The 21,836-nt window shown below is 45.6% G+C and overlaps 1 protein-coding gene across 1 annotated transcript in view; it reads left to right on the top strand.

The window, feature by feature from the left end:
* The window catches only part of LOC125441544 (mediator of RNA polymerase II transcription subunit 27-like), a 136,315-nt gene extending 115,498 nt beyond the window's left edge, over positions 1 to 20,817 (top strand). Inside the window, exons 5-6 of the mRNA XM_048512153.1 lie at positions 12,269 to 12,346; positions 20,272 to 20,817. Of these exons, the coding sequence (XP_048368110.1) occupies positions 12,269 to 12,346; positions 20,272 to 20,406 (213 nt within the window). The 3' untranslated portion in view covers positions 20,407 to 20,817. The remainder of the gene's footprint in view (positions 1 to 12,268; positions 12,347 to 20,271) is intronic.
* The last annotated feature ends 1,019 nt before the right edge of the window (positions 20,818 to 21,836 follow it).

Here is a 21,836-nt window from a genome sequence, read left to right as displayed (position 1 = left end):
TTCTCAGAAGTCTGAATTCACCTGATCTTAATTAGCCAATCAGAAGCATGGTTGATGATGTCAATTAGTTATGAAGGTCTGTTGCTAAGCATGTGATCTGGGGATCAGAGTCAGTTGTTCACATGACCGGACACGTCTGCAGTTAAGCCCAACCTCCGTCTACAAAGGCTCTTCTCCCAATACGATTTCATTCTACCGATTCGATGGAATGTGTTTTCAACAGCTTTGCATCCTTGGACAGATGGTTCAATCAACACACTTGGTTCTCCTATCTGAGTTTCTAAAGATCACAGCTTGCTAGATCTCAAGCTGGAAACTTTTCCCTTCCAGCTAGGCCTACAGCCATGAGCGATTATTGTAAAGAACAAGAGACTGCGTTCTAAGAATCCGGTTTCCTGACATTTCAGAGTAGAAAAGAAAACTGGAGTGAAGCGCCTTAGCTGAGCGATCTCACAAAATGCTCTCTGCTTGCCAGACAGGAAATGGAAAGGAAGACCCTCCCTCTGGAGTCAGGAAACATCTCATGACATGACCTGAATTCAGGAGAAGGTAATTCTCATAACAGTCTGGAATGTAGCATCCTGTCAGGCTGGAGCCTGGCACCCAGCAGAGGAGCATCGGGGCGGAGGGGAGCCCCACAGAGTTATCCAAGTTACTTTCGTTTTCCCCGGAATGAGACTCTCACAGTTAATGCCGTTATTCTTCTGACCTTGGGCTCATCTTACATTCCTGCTCTTTGTGCCTTCTGTTGCTTGGGATGGTATTATGGGCTAGGGAGGGGGGAGGGGAGAGCGGGGGTTGATATACTGGGGCTGTGTGAAGGTTCTGGCAGAACCAGCTTTCCCCCTTTTACCCATGTATCTACCAATAAAGGCTTCTTAACCATCGAGTTACAGAGTCTGACTTGGATCACTGATTCAGGGTTTGACCCATCCTAGGAATCACGGGGGAAGAAAGTACCCTGTTTCCCTGAAAATAAGACATTCCCTGAGAATAATACGTAGTAGAGCACAGGTGTCAAACTCGTCATGCTGGCAGGGGATGATGGGAACTGTAGTCCATAACGTCCGGAGGGCCACGAGTTTGACACCTATGTAGTAGAGGTTTTGCTGAAGTCCTAAATATAAAGCATCCCCCAAAAGTAAGACGTAGCAAAGTTTTTGTTTGGAAGAATGCCCGTCGAACAGAACACCAGAGCATGCAGCTGGGGAGCGGAAAAAGAAGACATCCCCTGAAAATAAGACATAGCGCATCTTTGGGAGCAAAAATTAATATAAGACACTGTCTTATTTTCGGGAAAACACGGTAGTAGAAAATAGAACAGCTAGATTGGGGATCAGATTGGGCTATGAAGACTCAGGGATCTCCATTCCAACTTGTATCTGACAAAGGCTTTGACTGTCTAAAGCAGGGGTGGCCAACCAGTTGTTCATGGACTACAATTCCCATCAGCCCCTGCCAGCATGGTTCAAAGCTTGTTAATCTCTAAGGTGCTACTGGGCTCTTATCTAACTAGAGAAGAAGGTGTTACCAAAGATCTGTATTGGGACTGATGCTGTTTAACTTGTTCATAAATTATATAGAGTCAGAGACGAGCAGTGAGGTACCCAGATCTGTGGACGACGTAAAGGTCTCCACTGTAGTCAAAACCCAAGTGGACTGTGGAAATACTTTACAGATAATCTCTTCAAACAGGTAAATGGACAGCAAAATGGAAAAAGGGGCGGTATGTGTCAAGTGCTACATACTGAAGCAACATATTCTGGTTTCTGATATGCACTGATGGCAGTGGTGGGATCCAAAAATTTTAGTAACAGGTTTCCATGGTGGTGGGATTCAAACTGTGGCATAGCGCCAATGGGGCTGGGCGGGGCACGGCGGGGGCGTGGCCGGGCATTCCAGGGGCGGGGCATTCCTGGGTGGGGCTGTGGCAAGGACACAGCCGCTGCGCCTGTCCTTGGGCGGGAAACGAATGCACGCAGGCGCAGGCTGCCACGCACGCCGGTGCACCTCCTGCTAGACTGCTTCAAGTTCTCCATGCTACTGCTGAGAGGAGGGGCGTAACTAAAGCAAAAATCACGTGGCAAAATCACCAATTAGTAACCCCCTCTCGGCACACACAAATAATTAGTAACCTACTCTTGGGAACCTGTGAGAACCTGCTGGATCCCACCTCTGATTGATGGGCCTTAATTGGTGAAGCTGAACCTAAAGAGACCTTATAATTATGATGGATAATGAAGAAACGCACCTTAGTGAAAAGCCGCACTAGTGAAAAGTGCCAATTTTATGCAAAGGTGGACTGAAAATAGAACCGCCATTATCATCGTATCCTTTCATAAATTTCTGGCGTGGCTTTATTTGGAATGCCACACATGGTTCTGAATGTTCACCTTAATAAGAACTGAGCAGAATTAAAAGAGCAACCAAAGTGATCAAAGGGTTGAGGAGTCTTTTCTGGGAGGAAAGGCTCGAGTGTTTTAGCCTTTTTAGTTCCGAACAAGATAAATGGGAAAGACAGGCAGGTGAATAAGAGATTTGTAATATAATGATATCGTGGTTGGATGGGAGACCATGGTATACCGCATGGTACAGTGGTTAAGGTGTCAGGCTTGAATCTGGGATGCCCAGGTTTGAATCCCCACTCACTCCATGGAAGCTTGCTGGGTGACCATGGGCCAGTCATAGACTTTCAGCCCTGACCTTGGCTGTTGTTGTTGTTGTTGTTGTTGTTGTTGTTGTTGTTGTTGTTGTTGTTGTTGTTGTTGTTGTTGTTGTTGTTGTTTAGTTTACCGCCCTATCCCCGAAGGGCTCAGGGCGGTGTACAGATAAAACATCAGCTAAAAACATACATATAATTAAAACAACAGTAGTATCTTAGAACATCGCCCGCACCCTTACGAAACCCTCCTAATGCGAAATAATGGGTCCTGATGGTATTAAGGCCCATGGGGGTAAAGAGGAGGGAGCAGGGGCATCCTCAGCGGCCGGTCTCTCCAAAGACCCGGTGGAACAACTCAGTCTTACAGGCCCTGTTGAAATCCCCAAGGTCCCGTAGGGCCCGGACAGCTGGAGGGAGAGTGTTCCACCAGGCCGGCGCCAGAGCCGTGAAGGCCCTGGCTCGAGTGGAGGCCAGCCGCATCATTGAGGGGCCGGGGACCTCCAGTAAATTGGCCTCTGCTGAGCTCAGAGGTCGAGTTGGGACATATGGGGTAATGCGGTCCCGAAGGTACGAGGGTCCCAGGCCACGCAAGGCCTTAAAGGTCAACACCCACACCTTGAAGATGATTCGAAATTCAACCGGGAGCCAATGCAGGCGGCGCAACACAGGTTGAATATGCTCTCGAAAGGCGCCCCCTGTGAGCAAACAAGCCACCGCATGTTGGACCAGTTTTAATTTCCGGATCAAACGCAGGAAGGTTCGCTGGTGAAATGCCGAAAGTTACAAGGTTAGTTCTAGCCTGGAGATGACCGTTGCATGGATCACCGTGGTTGGATGAGAGACTAGTGGTTGGATGAGAGGCTAGTGGTTGGATAAGAGACTCCAAGGAATATTAGGATTGTGACCTAGAGTTGGACAATGGCAAACCACCTCCCAATGTCTCTTGCCTTGACACCCTGCGAGGGTGGCCATAAATCACCCTGTGACTTGACATCACACCTCCCCACCCACCCAAAAAAAACCCTTATGCCTGAGATGTGGAATGGCGTAGTCTAGCACAATCAGATCTTGGAAACTTAGCTGGGTCAGTACATGGAAAGGAGACCTCCAAGGAAGACTCTGCAGAGAAAAGCAGTGGCAAACCACTTCAGTTCATTGACTTGCCTCGAAAACCCCACCAGGGGTCGCGCTATAAGTTGGCTGCAACTTGATGACACTATGCACACAATCAGTACAAAATCAGTAGATCAGTACGAAACATGACCTGTCCACTAGAAAATGTAGAAATAAGAAGAAATATTATGGCCAGGTGTCAAAGGCAGAGCTCTCGAAAGACGTTCTTGATCCAAGCATGGCGGTAAACAAAACCTGTTCACCTTTGGGGCTCCCCCTTTCCAGTCGAAACATGATCAGGGAAAGAGTTCAGACGGCACGGTAAAACCTTGGGGAAAAAAGCAGCAGTTGTGGGTGTGAGGTTAATAAGTGAAACGAGACAATATCACAAGTTGTCAGTCGCAACGTTCCCAGGGTAAATTCCAACACAACTTGGAAAATGTAACATCTCCCAAAACATGTATATATCTGTTTTGCTTTGGATGAAATAATAGCCCCGTTAATGACGCTGGGTGGCCTGATCTTCTAACTAGTTTCTTTCCTTTGTTGAAGAGCACCGTGAATTTGAAAGAATCTAATCTGGTGCAGAGCAGCCCCCCTCTCCTCCCCCCCGCCCGGTTTTCCCATCTCCTTGCTGTGTTCAACTTCACAATGTTTGTTGCTGCTTCTAGGGGGGTCTCCCCCCCCCCCTTTCTCCTCGTGTTTGGCACTCTTTGATCTGTTTCAGAAGCGCGTTTCTCTATCTGCTCTCGCTTGTGGTGCCGATCACTTACTTTTTGTTCAGAAAACATTATTAGTGTTCCGGCAGTGTTGGATACGACTTTCATCTCCCAGTGGAATCTCATTAGCTTTACATCACAATGGGAACAGCATATGTGTTGCTGTGTCCAAAATAGCCAGTCAATTTGAATTTGTTAATGGCAGTACTCCCTCCCTCCCTCCATATCTTCAATATATATATTTTGTTGGAAACAGTTTTTGAAAAAGCAAATTCACTGGAGGTTGAAATGCTGCGGAAAGGGAACTGTCGCTAACGGTTTGCTCTGTTACGCAAGTGCGAATCCTGGTATGCTCCGAAGTGGAAGAACCAGCCTTGGATTGAAACCTTGTAAGTTAGAATGTGGCTAAGCTACATTAGTTGGTTACAGTCTGAGAAAGGTTGAATGCGCACCTGAAGACGGAAGCTCTGATTCACGAAAGCCGACGCTGTTAATCTCTGTGGTGCCGCCGGACTCCTCTCTTATTTCACTTCTACGGCCTGCAAGAGATCAGAAGGCCATGCAAACCACGGGCAAGCTTCAGTCAGCAATCTGTGGCTCCTTTGCAACTCAAAGTAGGGAACAGAGGAGAAGAAGAAGAGTTGGATTTATATCCCCTCTTTCTCTCCTGTAAGGAGACTCAAAGGGGCTGACGAACTCCTTTCCCTTCCCCCCTCACAACACACACCCTGTCAGGTAGATGGGGCTGAGAGAGCTCCGAAGAACTGTGACTAGCCCAAGGTCACCCAGCTGGAGTGTACTGGAGTGCACAGCCTAATCTGAATTCCCCAGAGAAGCCTCCACAGCTCAGGCGGCAGAGCGGGGAATCAAACCCGGTTCCTCCAGGTTAGAGTGCACCTGCTCTTAACCACTATGCCACTGCTGCTCTAAATGCATTTTCTAAAACGTAGGAGCTCCCATGACTACTAATAACAGTGTTAATAAGTCCTGTGATGCTTTCTATTGAAACCCACCAAGATAGCACAAAGCGGTATGCTAGGTTTCAAGTTTTCAAGACCACAACAGCTAAAACAGAATTATCTCAGGTCTTTTCCGGGCTTCTCCTCTTTTGCCTCTTGTTCTAGTCCCGTGGGAAGACAGATTGACAGCTAAACTGGGTGTCATCTAAATAGGACCGTTGTGGCCTGGCTGTTTGTTTCAGCACTTTGGGGAGGAGGGTCTCCTTTTATCTTTGTGCGATTCAGGCTGCACTTTGCGACGTAGGGTCAACCCCAGTGAGAAAAGTTCCTGTTTAAGGAGCTTACAGTCTGTGATTGAACCAAGGCTGCCAGCACAAACTTGAAGGTAACAAGCACGGCTTTCATTTCCACAGCCAGTGAGGACAAAGAGGTCAGTTATGGGATGACTTCTGGCTGCTGCTTACAGTTGTTTCTCTGTGATGCCAGGCTTACCCAACAGCCTCCTGATCTGCTCTGTATCGGCCCATTCTTTCCGTGTGATCTTTTCTCTATAAAGTGGTGTGGAGAAATGCACGACTCTCTAGAATTCGTCACAACAATTCAACCATTGGTATTGCACTCTATGTAGAAATCCATCTAGCAGAAGATCGTCTTCCAGATTTGTTGGTGGCAGCGGTTGCAACGCATAGAGAAACTGGAGAACTGAGGTGGCCCCGGGGTTTTCTGAACTCCCAGGACCTGAAGGTCTGGGACTTGTGAGTCCATTCCTTCACAAATGGCTATATAAATTTTATTTTTTATTTTAATTTTATTTTGAATTACATATATACAAACACATAGAAGCTAAAAAAAAACCACCACCACCAACAACAAAAATGCCATATACAGTCTAAGAAAGAAAAGCAAAAAACACAAAAGAGAAAAAGTTTTTAAAAGTATATATTTGGAAAAATATTTATACATATATTTAGAAGTGGCTTCCTCATAGCAATTTGCATAATAACATATACATTCATTCATTCATTATTTATTTATTTATTTAATGCTTTGGGCTTTTATACCGCCCTATCCCCGAAGGGCTCCGGGCGGTGTACAACATATAATAAAATACAGTCATAAAACCATAAATTCATTAAAATATATAAAAGCAGCGAAAGACTAACTTTTACATACTTAGGTGGATTCCACATGGGCCAAACACAGCAGTGTGAAACGGTGTAAAAACAGTTTAAACCCTTTTACACCGTTTTAAACCATTTTACACCATTTTCACACCGCTGTTTTTGGCCCATGCTGAATCCGCCTTATTTCCACCGAACGTTAACATTGCAAGTACGTAAATAAATTCTTATAGGTCTCATCATTTTTCAAGAAAAATTACGAAAGGTTCCTAGGTTATCATATATCCCTCTAGAGCAGACCTGGGCATTATAAGGCCCATGGGCCACATCCGGCCTGCCGGATGACCCTGATTGGCCCCCCTGCTGTGCTGGGGAGCGAGGCGCCTTTGAAAGCCTGCTCTAGAGTATTATATCTTAATTAGTTCGATAATTTATCGTAAGACACGTATTCCACCAGTTGTGCTAACCAGTCTTCCAACGATGGAGTTGAGGAACTCTTCCATTTCTTCGCAAACTGTATCCTGTATCAGCTGCTATCATATACAAAAGTAATATTTCAGTCTTTTTTTCCATTTTTGTTTCTATTATATTTAATTAAAAAATTTCCGGCTTAAACGGAACCTCTATGTTTATTATTTTCTTGATGTTACAATATATCTTATACCAGTGGTGGCGAACCTATGGCATGGGTGCCAGAGGTGGCACTCAGAGCCCTCTCTGTGGGCACGTGCACCATCACTCCAGCCAAAGGCGAAGCTGCCACGGGGACATCGGAACAAATGTCCCGGGTGGCTGCCATTCAGTCATTGGGGGGGGGGGGACTGCCACCCACATCCCTCCTCCCTGATGCCACACTCCAATCCCCGCCCTGCCTTTTAAGACAAAAGATGTGAATGTATGAGTTGTTTTTTTCTAAACTAAAACCTCAGTATTCAGGTTAAATTGCCGTGTTGGCACTTTACAATACATAAGTGGGTTTTGGGTTGCAGTTTGGGCACTCGGTCTCTAAAAGGTTCGCCATCACTGTCTTATACCAATATTTTGGGGTTATCTCACAGTTCCACCAAAGGTGGATGGAAGAACCTTCCTGCGTATGGCACCGCCAGCAGCGATCAGAACAATTTGGGGACATTTTTTGCCAGTTTACTGGGATACAAGTACAGTTTGAAATAATTTTCTTTCAATCTCACTGCCTTGGCAAATTTAAGCCTCCTAGTCCATACTTCCTCCCAAGTTCCTAATCTAATTTCCCTACGCAACTCTTGCGCACAAATGGCAATATGAATTTTAATGAAAGTGACCAAAAAGACTTTTAGAGAATATCTGTGAAGATGCTAGCCACAAGTGCTGGCGAAATGTCAGGAATAAAGAGATACGGACGACGGCAACATAACCTGAAAACATCACAACAGATAGTTAACTTCAAAGCCTGTGACCAAGACTGTGTCCAAAAAGAATCTGACAATATCGTAGCATAGCAAATCTGCATTGAGCACTGAAATAGTGTACTGGCGCTTCATCTTGGTAGCCGTTGTATCGAGCTGTGTAAGAAGAAGATGGATGATGATTTTGGATTTATATCTCACCTTTCTCTCCTGTAAGGAGGCTGAAGGTGGCCTACAAACTCCTTTCCCTTCCTCTCCCCACAACAGGTAGGTGGGGCTGAGAGAGAGTTCTGAAGAACTGTGACTAGCCCAAGGTCACTCAGCAGGAATGTAGGAGTGTGGAAACACATCTGGTTCACCAGATAAGCCTCTGCCACTCAGGTGGAGGAGTGGGGAATCAAACCCGGTTCTCCAGATTAGAATCCACCTGCTCTTAACCACTACACCACGTAAGGCTTCTTTCATGCAGCTGCTGCAAGGAGGCAATTAAGTCCCACTTCATTGCCGCTGTATCCTAGAATGGGACTGGTTTTGCAGTATGATGCAGTGTGCTCCTTTTCCCTGAGTGCTACTAACTATGGAAACAGCACCACCGAAGCCTCACTGGTGCTTTTAATTCAACCACGTAGAAAAAAATGAATCATCAGTCCAAAAGGCATACAGAAGATAAATATTTTGGTACTATCCCCTACCTCTTTTACAGGAGTAGTTCTGTTTTGGGCTTCCACTCTTTCTTTCCTTTGCTTTCTTTCATTTGCTTATGCGTATGTGCATATCATCTCTCCACACAGAGAAAGTCTTTGTGAAGAGATGCTGAATTGCCTCCAAACCGTTTGAGCTGGGGAAGCGTAGTGATTAACCAGGTGAGCTGAGATACTTATCTGAAATATTCCACCAGCTGTGACCTCTCTATCATAGTACAGGTCTCAGAAGAGTTCCCTGGGAATAAGTCCCACTGAACATAACGCATGATTCGCTGGACACTGCGTGGTTCCCTCCTCGACCACATCACCAATGACAGGGTCCGACAACAATTTGGCATTGAGCCCATCAAGGCAAAAATGAGAGAGAGGCGCCTGCGCTGGTTTGGCCATGTCCGACAAGCCGCCCCAGACAGTATCCCCAGCATTGCCTATCACATCGAGGTTACTGGCCGGCGGCCACTCGGACAGCCAAAGCAACGATGGCAAGATACCATCAATGCGGATCTGAAAGTTACACGCCTGCAACCAGACAATGTGCTCAATCGAGAGAAATGGCGTTTAAACATCCGAGCAGCGGACTCTGTACTAGTGGGACAGTGAGAAGAAGAAGAAGAAGAAGAAGAAGAAGAAGAAGAAGAAGAAGAAGAAGAAGAAGAAGAAGAAGAAGAAGAAGAAGAAGAAGAAGAAGAACCACCACAACAAACACAACAAACACAACAACAGAATTGTGTAGGATTCCTCTGCTTCAACCTTCATCCGGCACTAACAACAACAACAACCACCTTTATTAGGCATTTAAAATAGGCTCTAGAGTGTTACCGGACATTTATGAAGTACAAATCAGGAGTACATTCTACATCCGGCACTATGCAGTGGACATGGGCCATCATGGAGAAGCTGCTGTGGGGAAAGCATTTTTGCAGTCATTGTTTAAGTAACTGATGAATAAAGCTTGTTAATTTTGCTTCTCTTTGGTGGGTCTTATTTCTCAGCACCAGCCTCATACTCACCTCCTCGCTTGGAAAGGGCTTGCTACTCTCTCAACGTGGGACTGCCCAGAAGGCTACGAAGATGAAAAACAACAGTGCATTTACCTGGAACTGTTGTTCATTGAGTAGTCTTCTGTGCAGACACACCTCCCTCCCTCCCTCCCTCCCTCCCTCCCCGCTATGGGCTGCTCCTTCATTTTCTCTGGCACTCATCTGAACAGGCTGCCTTACCTCTCTGAGGTTCTTGATCCACATACTGCCTCTACTGGTTGTCGCTAGTCCCTTGGCGGCAGTTGGAGAACTGAGGAGAGTGCTCCTCCTCCCCTTCCCAGTCAGGTGACTGTTTGGGCAGGAAATCCCTGCCCTCGACTCTGGTTGGGAGAGGGTAGAGCACTCTGGAGAGTCTTTTGTTTCATTTCAAACTGACTAGTCTATCCTGTTCCAATATGTGCCTGCACAGGAGACCACTCAATGAACAACAGTTACAGGTAAGTGCAATGTTGTTTTTATCAGTATTGTTGAAAGCTGGGGAGCTGCAAGGAATCGTGGGGGGGGTACAGTTTGGATACCCCCCTCTTTCTACCTTTTCAGAATGTAGTGTGAACAAGTTGACTCATTCTTTCCCCTTTAAAATGACTCTCACCTGTTCTCAGTATTCCATTCTACCCTGGAGCATGCATTAGTGCCGTGGTGGCGAATCTTTGACACTCCAGATGTTATGGACTACAATTCCCATCAGCCCCTGCCAGCATGGCAAAGGTTCGCCACCACTGCATTAGCATGTTTTCTTGAGTGTGTGTGTGTGCGTGTGTGTATGTTTCAGTTAATTACATTAGGGTGGTCAGGTTGCCTACTATGGAGGGCATGCCCCATTCCTGAATATTTATTCATCCGCACACAATAGAGCACTGGAGGGGAAATGCGGGAGGGGGATGTTGAAATAGCATTGTACAACACAGCAGTATCACTTTTAGCTGTGTATCTCCCTTCATTGTTTTTCCTTCATTGTTAAGAACTCTACGCGTTCCCTTCATTGTTAAGAACTCTACGAACTTCCCCAATCTCTATGGTTTTACCCTAGAGTTTCAGAGAATTCCTAGAGTGCTGCAGTTAGATCACAGCCAGAAGTGGCATTATACAACCGTTTCTCCAGGTCCTCTCCCCAGAGTTCCCTAGGGGTTGCCAGATTTTTGGATTTTTATTCCATTAATAAACTTTAAAACAACAGAAGAAAACACAGAATCTTCTCATCATTACAAACCTGAAATGGAGAGAGGAGATAAAATAATACATATAATAAAACAGTTATCTTAAAATCTTAAAACAGTTACCCATATTGGCTATTTTTGATATAAATTCTGACGGCTCTAACAGTTCTAAAGAAATTAATTTCAAGCATTACGGATGCATTGCTGATGAATGATTACTGATTGATTACTATTATGAATTTCTAGAGTTTTTTCTCACAAAATATAAATATATAGATATAAATCATAATGGCAAATGCTAATTAGCTTATTTAATATAATTATCAATTCTTCTATTCCACTTTCACCTTTTTCAAAATAATACATCGTAAAAGTTATTAATAGTTTGCACCAATAATTTCAACAATATCCTTCAAATTTAATTATTATTTTTAGGGTGGGGGAGGCTAATATGCATAATACATTTTTCATTTGTCTTGATATCCTTTCATTTGTCTCCTAATCATAAAGTTTGTTGGTTTTAATATTGCTGCATATTCAACTACTTTATTTTCCCAATTCTCTTGGCTGGGCTTTTTTCTCCTTTCCATTTTATTGAAAATACTACTTTGACCACTGTTATCAAACATTGGAGCAGTTCTTCTGAGTTTTTTGGAATATGCTTGGTAATACGTCTAATAACATAGTCTTGGCATCCATAACAAATTAATGTATTGTCGAAGGCTTTCACGGCCGGCATCACTGGGGTGCTGTGTGGTTTCCGGGCTGTATGGCCGTGTTCTAGCAGCATTCTCTCCTGACGTTTCGCCTGCATCTGTGGCTGGCATCTTCAGAGGATCTGATAGTAGGAATGGAAAGCAAGTGGAGTATATATACTGTGAGGTCAAAAGGTGAGGCCCTCTGAATAGAGTAGCCTGGTATGTGAGTCACAAAGAAGTCTGTAGCCTGGGAGTAACAATGAAGATGCCAGCCACAGATGCAGGCGAAACGTCAGGAGAGAATGCTGCTAGAACACGGCCATACAGCCCGGAAACCACACAGCACCCCATAACAAATTAATTTTTTTTTAAAAAAATCTGCATTTCCAATTAAAAAACAAACTTTTTAACATACCTACCAGATTAGGAAGAAAGAATTGCTGCAAGGGAACCATATTTGCCTATTAGATATAAGGATGATTGTGTCCCGCAGCTTTGTTGAGTATCATATTTTGGGTTACTTGCAATAAATGAAGACGTACAAAGTTGAAGCCTCTTGATTATTGGGGTGTCGTGGGGTTTCTTGATTGTGTTGCACCAGTACAGAGAGCGAGGCCAACCTAATGTAAGAGTAGCCAGCTGCAACTTGGATGACGTTTTGAATTGCCAGATTAATGGGGATTTTCCCTTCTTTTTCCTCCTTCGCTCAGGTAACGGATCATGCCACTACCGCCCTTCTGCATTATCAGTTGCCCCAGATGCCCGATGTGGTGGTCAGGTCCTTTATGGTAAGTTTGCTTCTCTCAGTCCGGAGAACTAGTCATTTTGTTTTGTGGGCTGTTTTTGTCCAGATTATATTCTGGAACGGAGCAGCTACCGTTTGTCATTAAAATATTACTGGGGGTTCACTGTTATTTCTTTAGTGCAGTCCTGCATGGGACTCCGCGAGCGCAGGTTGGCCATGGAGAGCTGACCAGAAGGCTTCCAGAAGCTTCCGAGCACTAAGAGCACGCTCCCCCACTCCTCTACGGAGCTGAGAGTGAGCTGGTTTCGTGCCCAAACAGTCATGTGAAAGGAGCAGGGAGAATATTCCTCCCTCAGTTATCTCTTCACTGCCGTGGGGCAGAGGCACAGCAAGGAGGGAAAGCGCTCAGTGCATTGGTGCATCCCCCGTCCTGCCCCGGAACTCCCCCGGAACGCCCTCGCCACACCCCCACAGGGGCACGTGCCCAGCCGTCCCCTTGGAGCTACACCTCTGCCATGGGGAGAGGGCTGGCTTTAGCTGAGTGCTTCATTTTACCTCACAGTTCTTTGTCTTCTTCATCAACATGGCACTCTTCAAGAAACTTTCCACGTGTGGAACGAAGGTGGTTCGGAACGATGAGCATGACGAATATTTTTTCTGCCATGGCAAAACTCCAGGGGGGTGGGGGGTGGGGGGCAGGTGTTGGAAACATGAGGCAGGAGAACACTTGGGATGGGGGTACATTGAAGAGGGAGACGGCTGCTTGCTTTCCCCCAAAACGGCTGGAGGAATATCGGTGGCCAGCGCAGTTGCAAAGTGAACAAAGATGAAGAGACCAGCTTCGAAATGTGTTTTATGAATTCATATCCCACCTTCTCCCCAAGTTCGAAGCAGCTCCTGACAAATATCTAAAGCAAAAAAAAGTATTCCCGAAATAACCATGTGGGCTTTCTTACCTGTGCTACTTGTGGACAAGGCAGATATGATTTTGCTGGGCTCTGCTTGGCCTCAAAGAACCTGCCAGCTGTGAATCGTGTTGCCAAGGCGATTACAGTTTTGGCGACTGAGCCGCCCTCCCAAAAAAAAGCACGTGTACCCTGCTGCAGCGTGCACCCGAAAATTAACGTGTAGAGGCTGACCGGGGGGGCATTTGCCGGAGCCATGAGTTCGTGGTATTGATTCACTAAAACACCACTGATAACTTTTGCGAAAGCAAAGCCCAGGATGTTCATCCCAAGTGCCAATAACTGTAGGCATTTTGCATTTCAGGTGCGCAATCTGTTTGACAGGGCGTACTGAAGTCTTAATTATCCAGACAGGAACGAAGGGCAGCTTCCTCTTCCTTTCAACCCTCCATCTTAAACTCACCGTTTGACTTTGTTTACCTCTTTGTTGTTGTTTTTTAAAAAAGCGCAGGCGTTCGGATTACGGGGGAGGGAGGACTGGGCGACGTCAGCCGCGTCCAGGAACCCAACATCTTCAGGGACTGGCCTTTATTATTATTATTATTATTATTATTATTATTATTATTATTATTATTATTATTATTATTATTATTATTATTATTATTATACATATAACAACACAGCACAAGTGTCTGGAATTCATCTCTGAATATCGAGTCCTTCCCAAGGACCTAGGATATTAGAGGTATTTGCGTAGAATATGTGCAGTTCCTAGAAGTGCTGCTTTCTGCAGCATGTGGACTGATGTTCTGTCCAAGTTTAGGCTTTCCAGATGTTTTTCAAGATTTCTTGGGATTCCTCCTAGAGCACCGACTACTAGTGGGATTACTGTTGTTCTTTTTTGCCACAATCGTTCAACTTCAATTTGTAGGTCCTTGTATTTTGTGATCTTTTCCAGCTCTTTGTCCTCTACCCTGCTGTCAACTGGCACAGCAACATCTATGATCCAAACATGTTTCTTCTCTATCACTGTTATGTCTAGGGTGTTGTGTGCCAGGTGTCTGTCTGTCTGTATTCTAAAGTCCCAGAGTATTTTTGCTTCTTCATTTTCTGTGGACTTCTCTGGCTTGTGCTCGTACCAGGTCTTGCTACAGGGCAGGCCGTACTTTTTGCAAAGGTTCCAGTGCACCATTGCTATTATTATTATTATTATTATATTTATTTGTTTGTTTGTTTGTTTATTTATTTATTTATTTATTTATTCGATTTGATAAACCGCCCTACCCCCGAAGGGCTTATCTTAAAATCTTAAAACTATAGCAGCAGCAATCCACAATACATAGTTAATAATTAATCACAAGGGGCGTCTGGCATCACACCCCGGCGATCAAGACCTGGGAGTGGACAAATTTTGGGAGGGGGCTGGCAGATGGTCAGGTGCACAGCCAGTAAACAGGGCAATAAGAAGGGGGCGGAATCAGCAGCCGGTCCCCCCCAGAAGCCTGGTGGAACAGCTCAGTTTACCGTCCCCTTGATTGGTTCTCCCACCCTGGCTTTGGAGCCCAGAGAAGCTCCGCGTTCTTCTGGGAGGGAAGTTATTGACAGCCCAAGACTGAGAGAAAAATCAGACGAAGATGGGATTGGTTTCCGTAAGCGCGGCCGACCTCTTCTTCAGAGAACAATTTTTCTCTTATCAACATAATTCAATAGGACTCCAGATGACAAGATTCATGAGCATCCTTCACAGCGCAAATCTGCTTGTCTTGGAGGTTTTTTAAAAAGTTGCAGATCTCCTTGAGCTGGGAATTGAGTTATATAATGTTGCTTCTTACATAGGACAATCCGGATGACCTACTTAAGGGCCAAAACCTTTGCCTTGAAACACCTTGCTTAGCTTTTCTTCCCCCCCCCCCCTTCCCTTCCCTCCCCTGCCTGCTGCATCCAAAGGCCGGAGGGTAGAAAACAGACTTTAAATGTAGCTCAAGAATAGAATTGCTCTGTATTCTCTGCCCCATAAGAACATAAGAACAAGCCAGCTGGATCAGACCAGAGTCCATCTAGTCCAGCTCTCTGCTACTCGCAGTGGTCCACCAGGTGCCTTTGGGAGCTCACATGCAGGATGGGAAAGCAATGGCCTTCTGCGGCTGTTGCTCCCGATCACCTGGTCTGTTAAGGCATTTGCAATCTCAGATCAAAGAGGATCAAGATTGGTAGCCATAGATGGACTTCTCCTCCATAAATCTGTCCAAGCCCCTTTTAAAGCTATCCAGGTTAGCGGCCATCACCACCTCCTGTGGCAGCATATTCCAAACACCAATCACACGTTGCGTGAAGAAGTGTTTCCTTTTATTAGTCCTAATTCTTCCCCCCAGCATTTTCAATGAATGCCCCCTGGTTCTAAGTATTGTGAGAAAGAGAGAAAAATTTCTCTCTGTCAACATTTTCTACCCCATGCATAATTTTATAGACTTCAATCATATCCCCCCTCAGCCGTCTCATCTCCAAACTAAAGAGTCCCAAACGCTGCAGCCTCTCCTCATAGGGAAGGTGCTCCAGTCCCTCAATCATCCTTGTTGCCCTTCTCTGCACTTTTTCTGTCTCCTCAATACCTTGAATGTAGGGGAGCCCAGCTGGATCCACTTGTTTAGAACTGGGCCTTTTGTTGTCACAGGATGTGGGGAGGGATGCTGTTTAAAGCAAAAAGGGGCATGTGGATGGAAGGCATGGGTACCTCCTGGGCCTCCATCCGCCTTGCTTTCACCCTGGACGCTTTTCTCTTCTGCCAGCCTCCAGTACTGGAAGTGAGCTTGGCTGGGAGAAAAGAACTTGCAGGAACGAAATGGTGGGCATGCGACGATCCCCTGCTCTTCCTTTTTTCTCTAGAAATATGACCCTTTCACCCCTTGCTCGATATGTGGTTGAGATGGCCTTGCATTTAAGCCAGTGGTCCTTCATCGGCATACATCATCGTTTGGCCTTGAATGCCTCTTCGCACAGTATTTTTCCTGTGCAGTCTTCTCGTGTAGGAAAAAAAATGCACCGATGATAGCCACCCTTCCTGCCAGGCGTCCCCAAGTCCAAAGTAGGAAGTGGTGCCATTCTGGTTCACATAAAACAGTGGTGGCGACCCTTTGGCACTCCAGATGTTGTGGACTACAATTCCCATCAGTTCCTACAATTGGCCATGATGGGAATTGTAGTCCATAACATCTGGAGTGCCAAAGGTTCGCCACCACAGACATAAAAGTACATACTCAGGCAGCCTTCAGTGTCCTATGGCAGTGGTGGCGAACCTATGGCACTCCAGATGTTCATGGACTACCATTCCCATCAGCCCCTGCCAGCATGGCCAATTGGTCATGCTGGCAGGGGCTGATGGGAATTGTAGTCCATGAACATCTGGAGTGCCATAGGTTCACCACCACGGTCCCATGGTGATCTTGCAGCGGGTTACTGAGTTGAGGAGAAAAATCCCAACACCCCTGTGCTGCTAATGGTGAGACCATAGAATCACTCCATGTCGTTCTTTTAGGGAATGTCTGGGGCTGGCATCCATGGGGCATAGTTGCACTGAACATCTGCTTAAACTGTGAAGGCTTTGGCCATGAAAAAGTGGCCCCGATGGCACTTGGGCTTGCAAAGAACCAACCCTTAGTTCATTTTTTTCAGAAAAAATTATTTCACCTCTCCAGCTGTTTGCTCCAGGTTAATAATAAAAGCAAAACATTGAACGATATTAATTTATATGCATCATACAGACCACTGACAGTTTAAAAAACCAACTTCCATACTAAAATAGTGTTAACTAAAAGTCTGGGTTAACAAACGTTTTGGCATGGTGTCTAAAAGGGGATTGGGTGGTATAGAAGTCTAAACAGAGCCCCTAGGGGATTGGGCGGTATAGAAGTCTAAACAATCAATCAATCAATCAATCAATCAATCAATCAATAAATGTATAAAAGGGAGCAGCAGTGGCGTAGTGGTTAAGAGCAGGTGTACTCTAATCTGGAAGAACCTGGTTTGATTCCCGGCTCTGCCACTTGAGCTGTGGAGGCTTATCTGGGGAATTCAGACTAGCCCGTGCACTCCAACACACGCCGGCTGGGTGACCTTGGGCTAGTCACAGCTCTACGGAGCTTTCTCAGCCCCACCTACCTCACAGGGTGTTTGTTGTGAGGGGGGAAGGGAAAGGAGTTTGTAAACCCCTTTGAGTCTCCTTACAGGAGAGAAAGGTGGGAAATAAACCCAACTCTTCTTCTTCTTCTTCTTCTTCTTCTTCTTCTTCTTCTTCTTCTTCTTCTTCTTCTTCTTCTTCTTCTTCTTCTTCTTCTTCTTCTTCTTCTTCTTCTTCTTCTTCTTCTTCTTCTTCTTCTTCTTCTTCTTCTTCTTCTTCTTCTTCTTCTTCTTCTTCTTCTTCTTCTTCTTCTTCTTCTTCTTCTAAAAGAAAGCAACGTTCCCACGAGTGGGGTTCCACAACTGAAAAACCCCTTCCTCTGGTTGCCACGGATACCAAGAGCAGGGATGGGGAGGCAGATCCTAACTGGTGCACGGGACAATAGGAGATGAGGCAGTCCTGCAAGTTTTTTCTCCCAGAAAGAGGATCTTTTGTATCATTAGTATTTAACATTTTACAGTAAACATTTCCTTGTTAGCCAGCATTAGCATGATGAGCACAGCGTGCGCTGCCTGAAGGAGGAAAAGAAATAAATAGTGCATAATTTAATTTGCTCAAATATTTTGAATGGTTTCACACATCTGTGGTTCTTTTCACTGGGCGAGAACCGCATCCCCTCTTTTCAAGAGAGTACATGAGAGGCAAGCTACCAAAATGGTTGGGACGCAGTGATTTAATCTTCTGAAGTGTAGTCAGCTTTTGACCCGGCCCACATCCAGGATCGTAGAAACTGAAAGCAGACAATGGCCTTGGACATTTCCAGGATGAGTTCCTGCATTTCTGTCATGCTTGATCCAAGGAACGATGCTGCATTTGCTTGGGGCTGGGTGGTTCATTTCCGGCACCAGTGGTGGGATTCAAATAATTTAACAACCAGTTCCAGTGGCGGGATTTAAATAATTTAACAAGTGGTTGTTTACAAGCACCGTTTCAACAACCGGTTCTGCCGAAGTGATGCGAACCGGCTGAATCCCACCACTGCCCGGCACCTTTGCTTTTTGCCAACTGTATACTTAAAGCCAGCTGTGTACTTAAAGCCAAAGGAGCAGAAGTGACGTAGGAGGTTAAGAGCTCGTGAATCTAATCTGGAGGAACCGGGTTTGATTCCCCGCTCTGCCACCTGAGCTGTGGAGGCTTTTCTGGGGAATTCAGATTAGCCTGTACACTCCCACACACACCAGCTGGGTGACCTTGGGCTAGTCACAGCTTCTGGGAGCTCTCTCAGCCCCACCTACCTCACAGGGTGTTTGTTGTGAGGGGGGAAGGGCAAGGAGATTGTAAGCCCCTTTGAGTCTCTTGCAGGAGAGAAAGGGGGGATATAAATCCAAACTCCTCCTGCTCCTCCTCCTGCTCCTCCTCCTGCTCCTCCTCCTGCTCCTCCTCCTGCTCCTCCTCCTTTTCTTCTTCTTCTTCTTCTTCTTCTTCTTCTTCTTCTTCTTCTTCTTCTTCTTCTTCTTCTTCTTCTTCTTCTTCTTCTTCTTCTTCTTCTTCTTCTTCTTCTTCTTCTTCTTCTTCTTCTTCTTCTTCTTCTTCTTCTTCTTCTTCTTCTTCTTCTTCTTCTTCTTCTTCTTCTGCCCAAGCAGTGAGATTGATGAGTAATGCCTTCCTTGTCTGAGATTAGATTGGTCGGGACTGATGGAGAGAGCCTTTTCATCTGCGGCCCCCCAGCTACAGAATGCCTTGCTCAAGCTGCTCGTCCATTCTCCACAGTGTGGTTTCAGTGTGGACAGCAGCACATCGGTAAACATCTGGTTTTGGCCCTGTGGAATATTGTGCTGGCCCACCAGAATTTGTATCGAAGGGGAGCAAAAAATCTACCTTTGGTGATTGCCTGGAACAGACTTGGTGCTGCACCTCACACAAACGTCATTCCTGGTACCAAACATATCTCTTAGTAAAAAGAAATAAGCACACTTTTCCCATTGAAATGTGGGGGGGGGGGGGGGTTGTATTTCCAATACTGATGACCTTGTTATTTAGTTACTGATTTTCTTGGGCAGGAAAACCATTGATGAGAAATTATGAGAAATTAAAATGGAATTTTAATGAGAAATTAAAATAGAATTCCCAAAGGATGCCTGTTTGTTTGGGTATCGGTTGAATTAAAAGAATCACAATATTTTAGAGCAGGGGTGTCAAATTCACGGCCCTCCAGATGTTCATGAACTACAATTCCCATCAGTCCCTCCCAATATGAGCATTGGCTATATTGGCAAGGGCTGATGGGAATTGTAGTTCATGAACATCTGGAGGGCCGCAAATTTGACACCTGTGTTTTAGAGCTTTGCTGCATCTTCAGGACACCACAGGGGCTCTGTGGCTGGAAGAGTTTGGGAACCCCTGTGCTATGGTGTAATGGCACGGCAGGTCCACTTCTGTGCCTGCTGGCTCTTGAATTTATGCATGGGGGGGGGGGGGGCTCCAGCATCTTGTATGGACGAAGCTGCTGTTGGAAATGAACGGTCCAGTTGAATTCAAGTTCAGTCCTTCTGCGTGGAAGTTTTAGTTCTCCGTGACGACCCTTGAGCTGCAAATCCCCGATTGAATTTTTTTGTTTTTGTATGCCAGCAAAGGCCGTTGTTGTTGATGCAAATCCCTGTTTGCTGCTGAGATTGTGTCCATGTGCGCAGTTGTCTCCTGAGAGTGTGGGAGAAAAGAGGTCTCCCACAAGAGAGCGGCCTTGTCAGCTCTCTGTTGACCTTGTGGTTTTCTGCACGTTTCCCTTCCTCCCGCCTGTTTCTCTGGGCCTGAGCCAAGGGACGTCCCGCAGCCTTGGCACCATCGCCCCTGACAGGAGCCGTGACTTTGGGAGCGTTCGGATTTCGTTTCCTCACCTCTGCGTGTTCGCTTGTGTTTCCCACCCCCCCTTTTCTCCCCCGCCTCCTTTAGACCTGGTTAAGGAGTTACATAAAGCTGTTCCAGGCTCCATGCCAGCGCTGTGGAAAGTTTCTACAGGACGGTCTGCCACCCACCTGGCGGGATTTTCGGACGCTGGAGGCTTTCCACGACACATGTCGACAGTAGGCTGCCCTGGAGGCTGATGGGAGTGCACGGAGGGAGCAGATGTGAAGATGGGTCACCGCTCACCAGTCAGGCGGCAGGCGCCTTGGCTGCCTTGCTGAGCATCGGCGATTACGTTGCCTCCTTTCCCAGCATCAGTCACAAAAGAGCCCTGGATCGTGGGCCGCTCCGGAAGGCTCCGTGGTGCTGATCTAGTTCAGCCGAGCACAGGAAGGCAGAAAGCGCAGAGTGGGAAGGTTAAGGCCCTCGACGATCTTCGGAAACCGTGGACTTCCAGAGCAGAAGTTGTCCTTTGGGATCAACCTTCGTCTTCATTGACCGTAAATATCAGATGCTCTTCAAGAGGATGTACAGTACAGCTTTTGCCAGCGTTTTATTTTTGTAAAATACGAATAAAAATCAACGTTCAACTCAGCCCTTCTGAGGTGTGACTGTGGGTGTCTCTTTGTCCCCCCCCCCCCCTTGTCCTTCTTTCCAAAACCCGGTGCTTTGAAATTTAAAAATGGACAGTACGTACATATTCCTGTCACAAGCGTGCACATCCTTTTGGCCACAGTGTTAGTGAAGCCTGAAATTTCAAAAGGGACTCTGGCATCTCAATTCAGTTCAGTGTTTATTAGCCATAGGCCATGCACACATAAACAGATACTGTGTTTCCCCGAATATAAGACAGTGTCTTATATTAATTTTTGCTCCCAAAGATGCGCTATGTCTTATTTTCAGGGGATGTCTTATATTTCTGTATTCTGTTCGTCAGGCATGCTTCCAAACAAAAACTTTGCTACGTCTTACTTTCGGGGGATGCCTTATATTTCGCACTTCAGCAAAACCTCTACTACGTCTTATTTTCCGGGGATGTCTTATATTAGGGGAAACAGGGTACTTCAACCAAAGCCTTACTCCCCACAGTTTACAAAAATATAAAACACATTGTGAGGATTTTTTTTCTTCTGCATCTTCTTCTGCATCTTTCTTCTGCATCTTTAGAGTGCAGAAGCATTACAGTTCTAATAGCGTTAAGTTACCGAAGCAAGTATCATATATTTATAGCAGGATCTGATTGTAATTACCCTGTTTCCCCGAATATAAGACATCCCCAAAAAATAAGACATAGTAGAGGTTTTGCTGAAGTGCGAAATATAAGGCATCCCCCGAAAGTAAGACATAGCAAAGTTTTTGTTTGGAAGCATGCCTGACAAACAGAACACAGAAAAATAAGACATCCCCTGCAAATAAGACGTAGCTCATCTTTGGGAGCAAAAATTAATATAAGACACTGTCTTATATTCGGGGAAACACGGTATAAAGGTTTTCTAACCACCTTTATTACAACTTAGCTTATATGTTTTGAACATCAGTTAACCGTTCTCTGATTTTCGCTGCTAAAAACATGAATATTGCTACTTTGAATGTAACCTCAGCATACACGTCTG

The sequence above is a fragment of the Sphaerodactylus townsendi genome, linkage group LG12 (genome assembly GCF_021028975.2).
Source record: "Sphaerodactylus townsendi isolate TG3544 linkage group LG12, MPM_Stown_v2.3, whole genome shotgun sequence".
In the NCBI taxonomy this organism is placed as follows: domain Eukaryota; kingdom Metazoa; phylum Chordata; class Lepidosauria; order Squamata; family Sphaerodactylidae; genus Sphaerodactylus; species Sphaerodactylus townsendi.
Note: the sequence above shows the minus strand (reverse complement) of the source record. Positions and strands in the feature narration are given on the sequence as shown.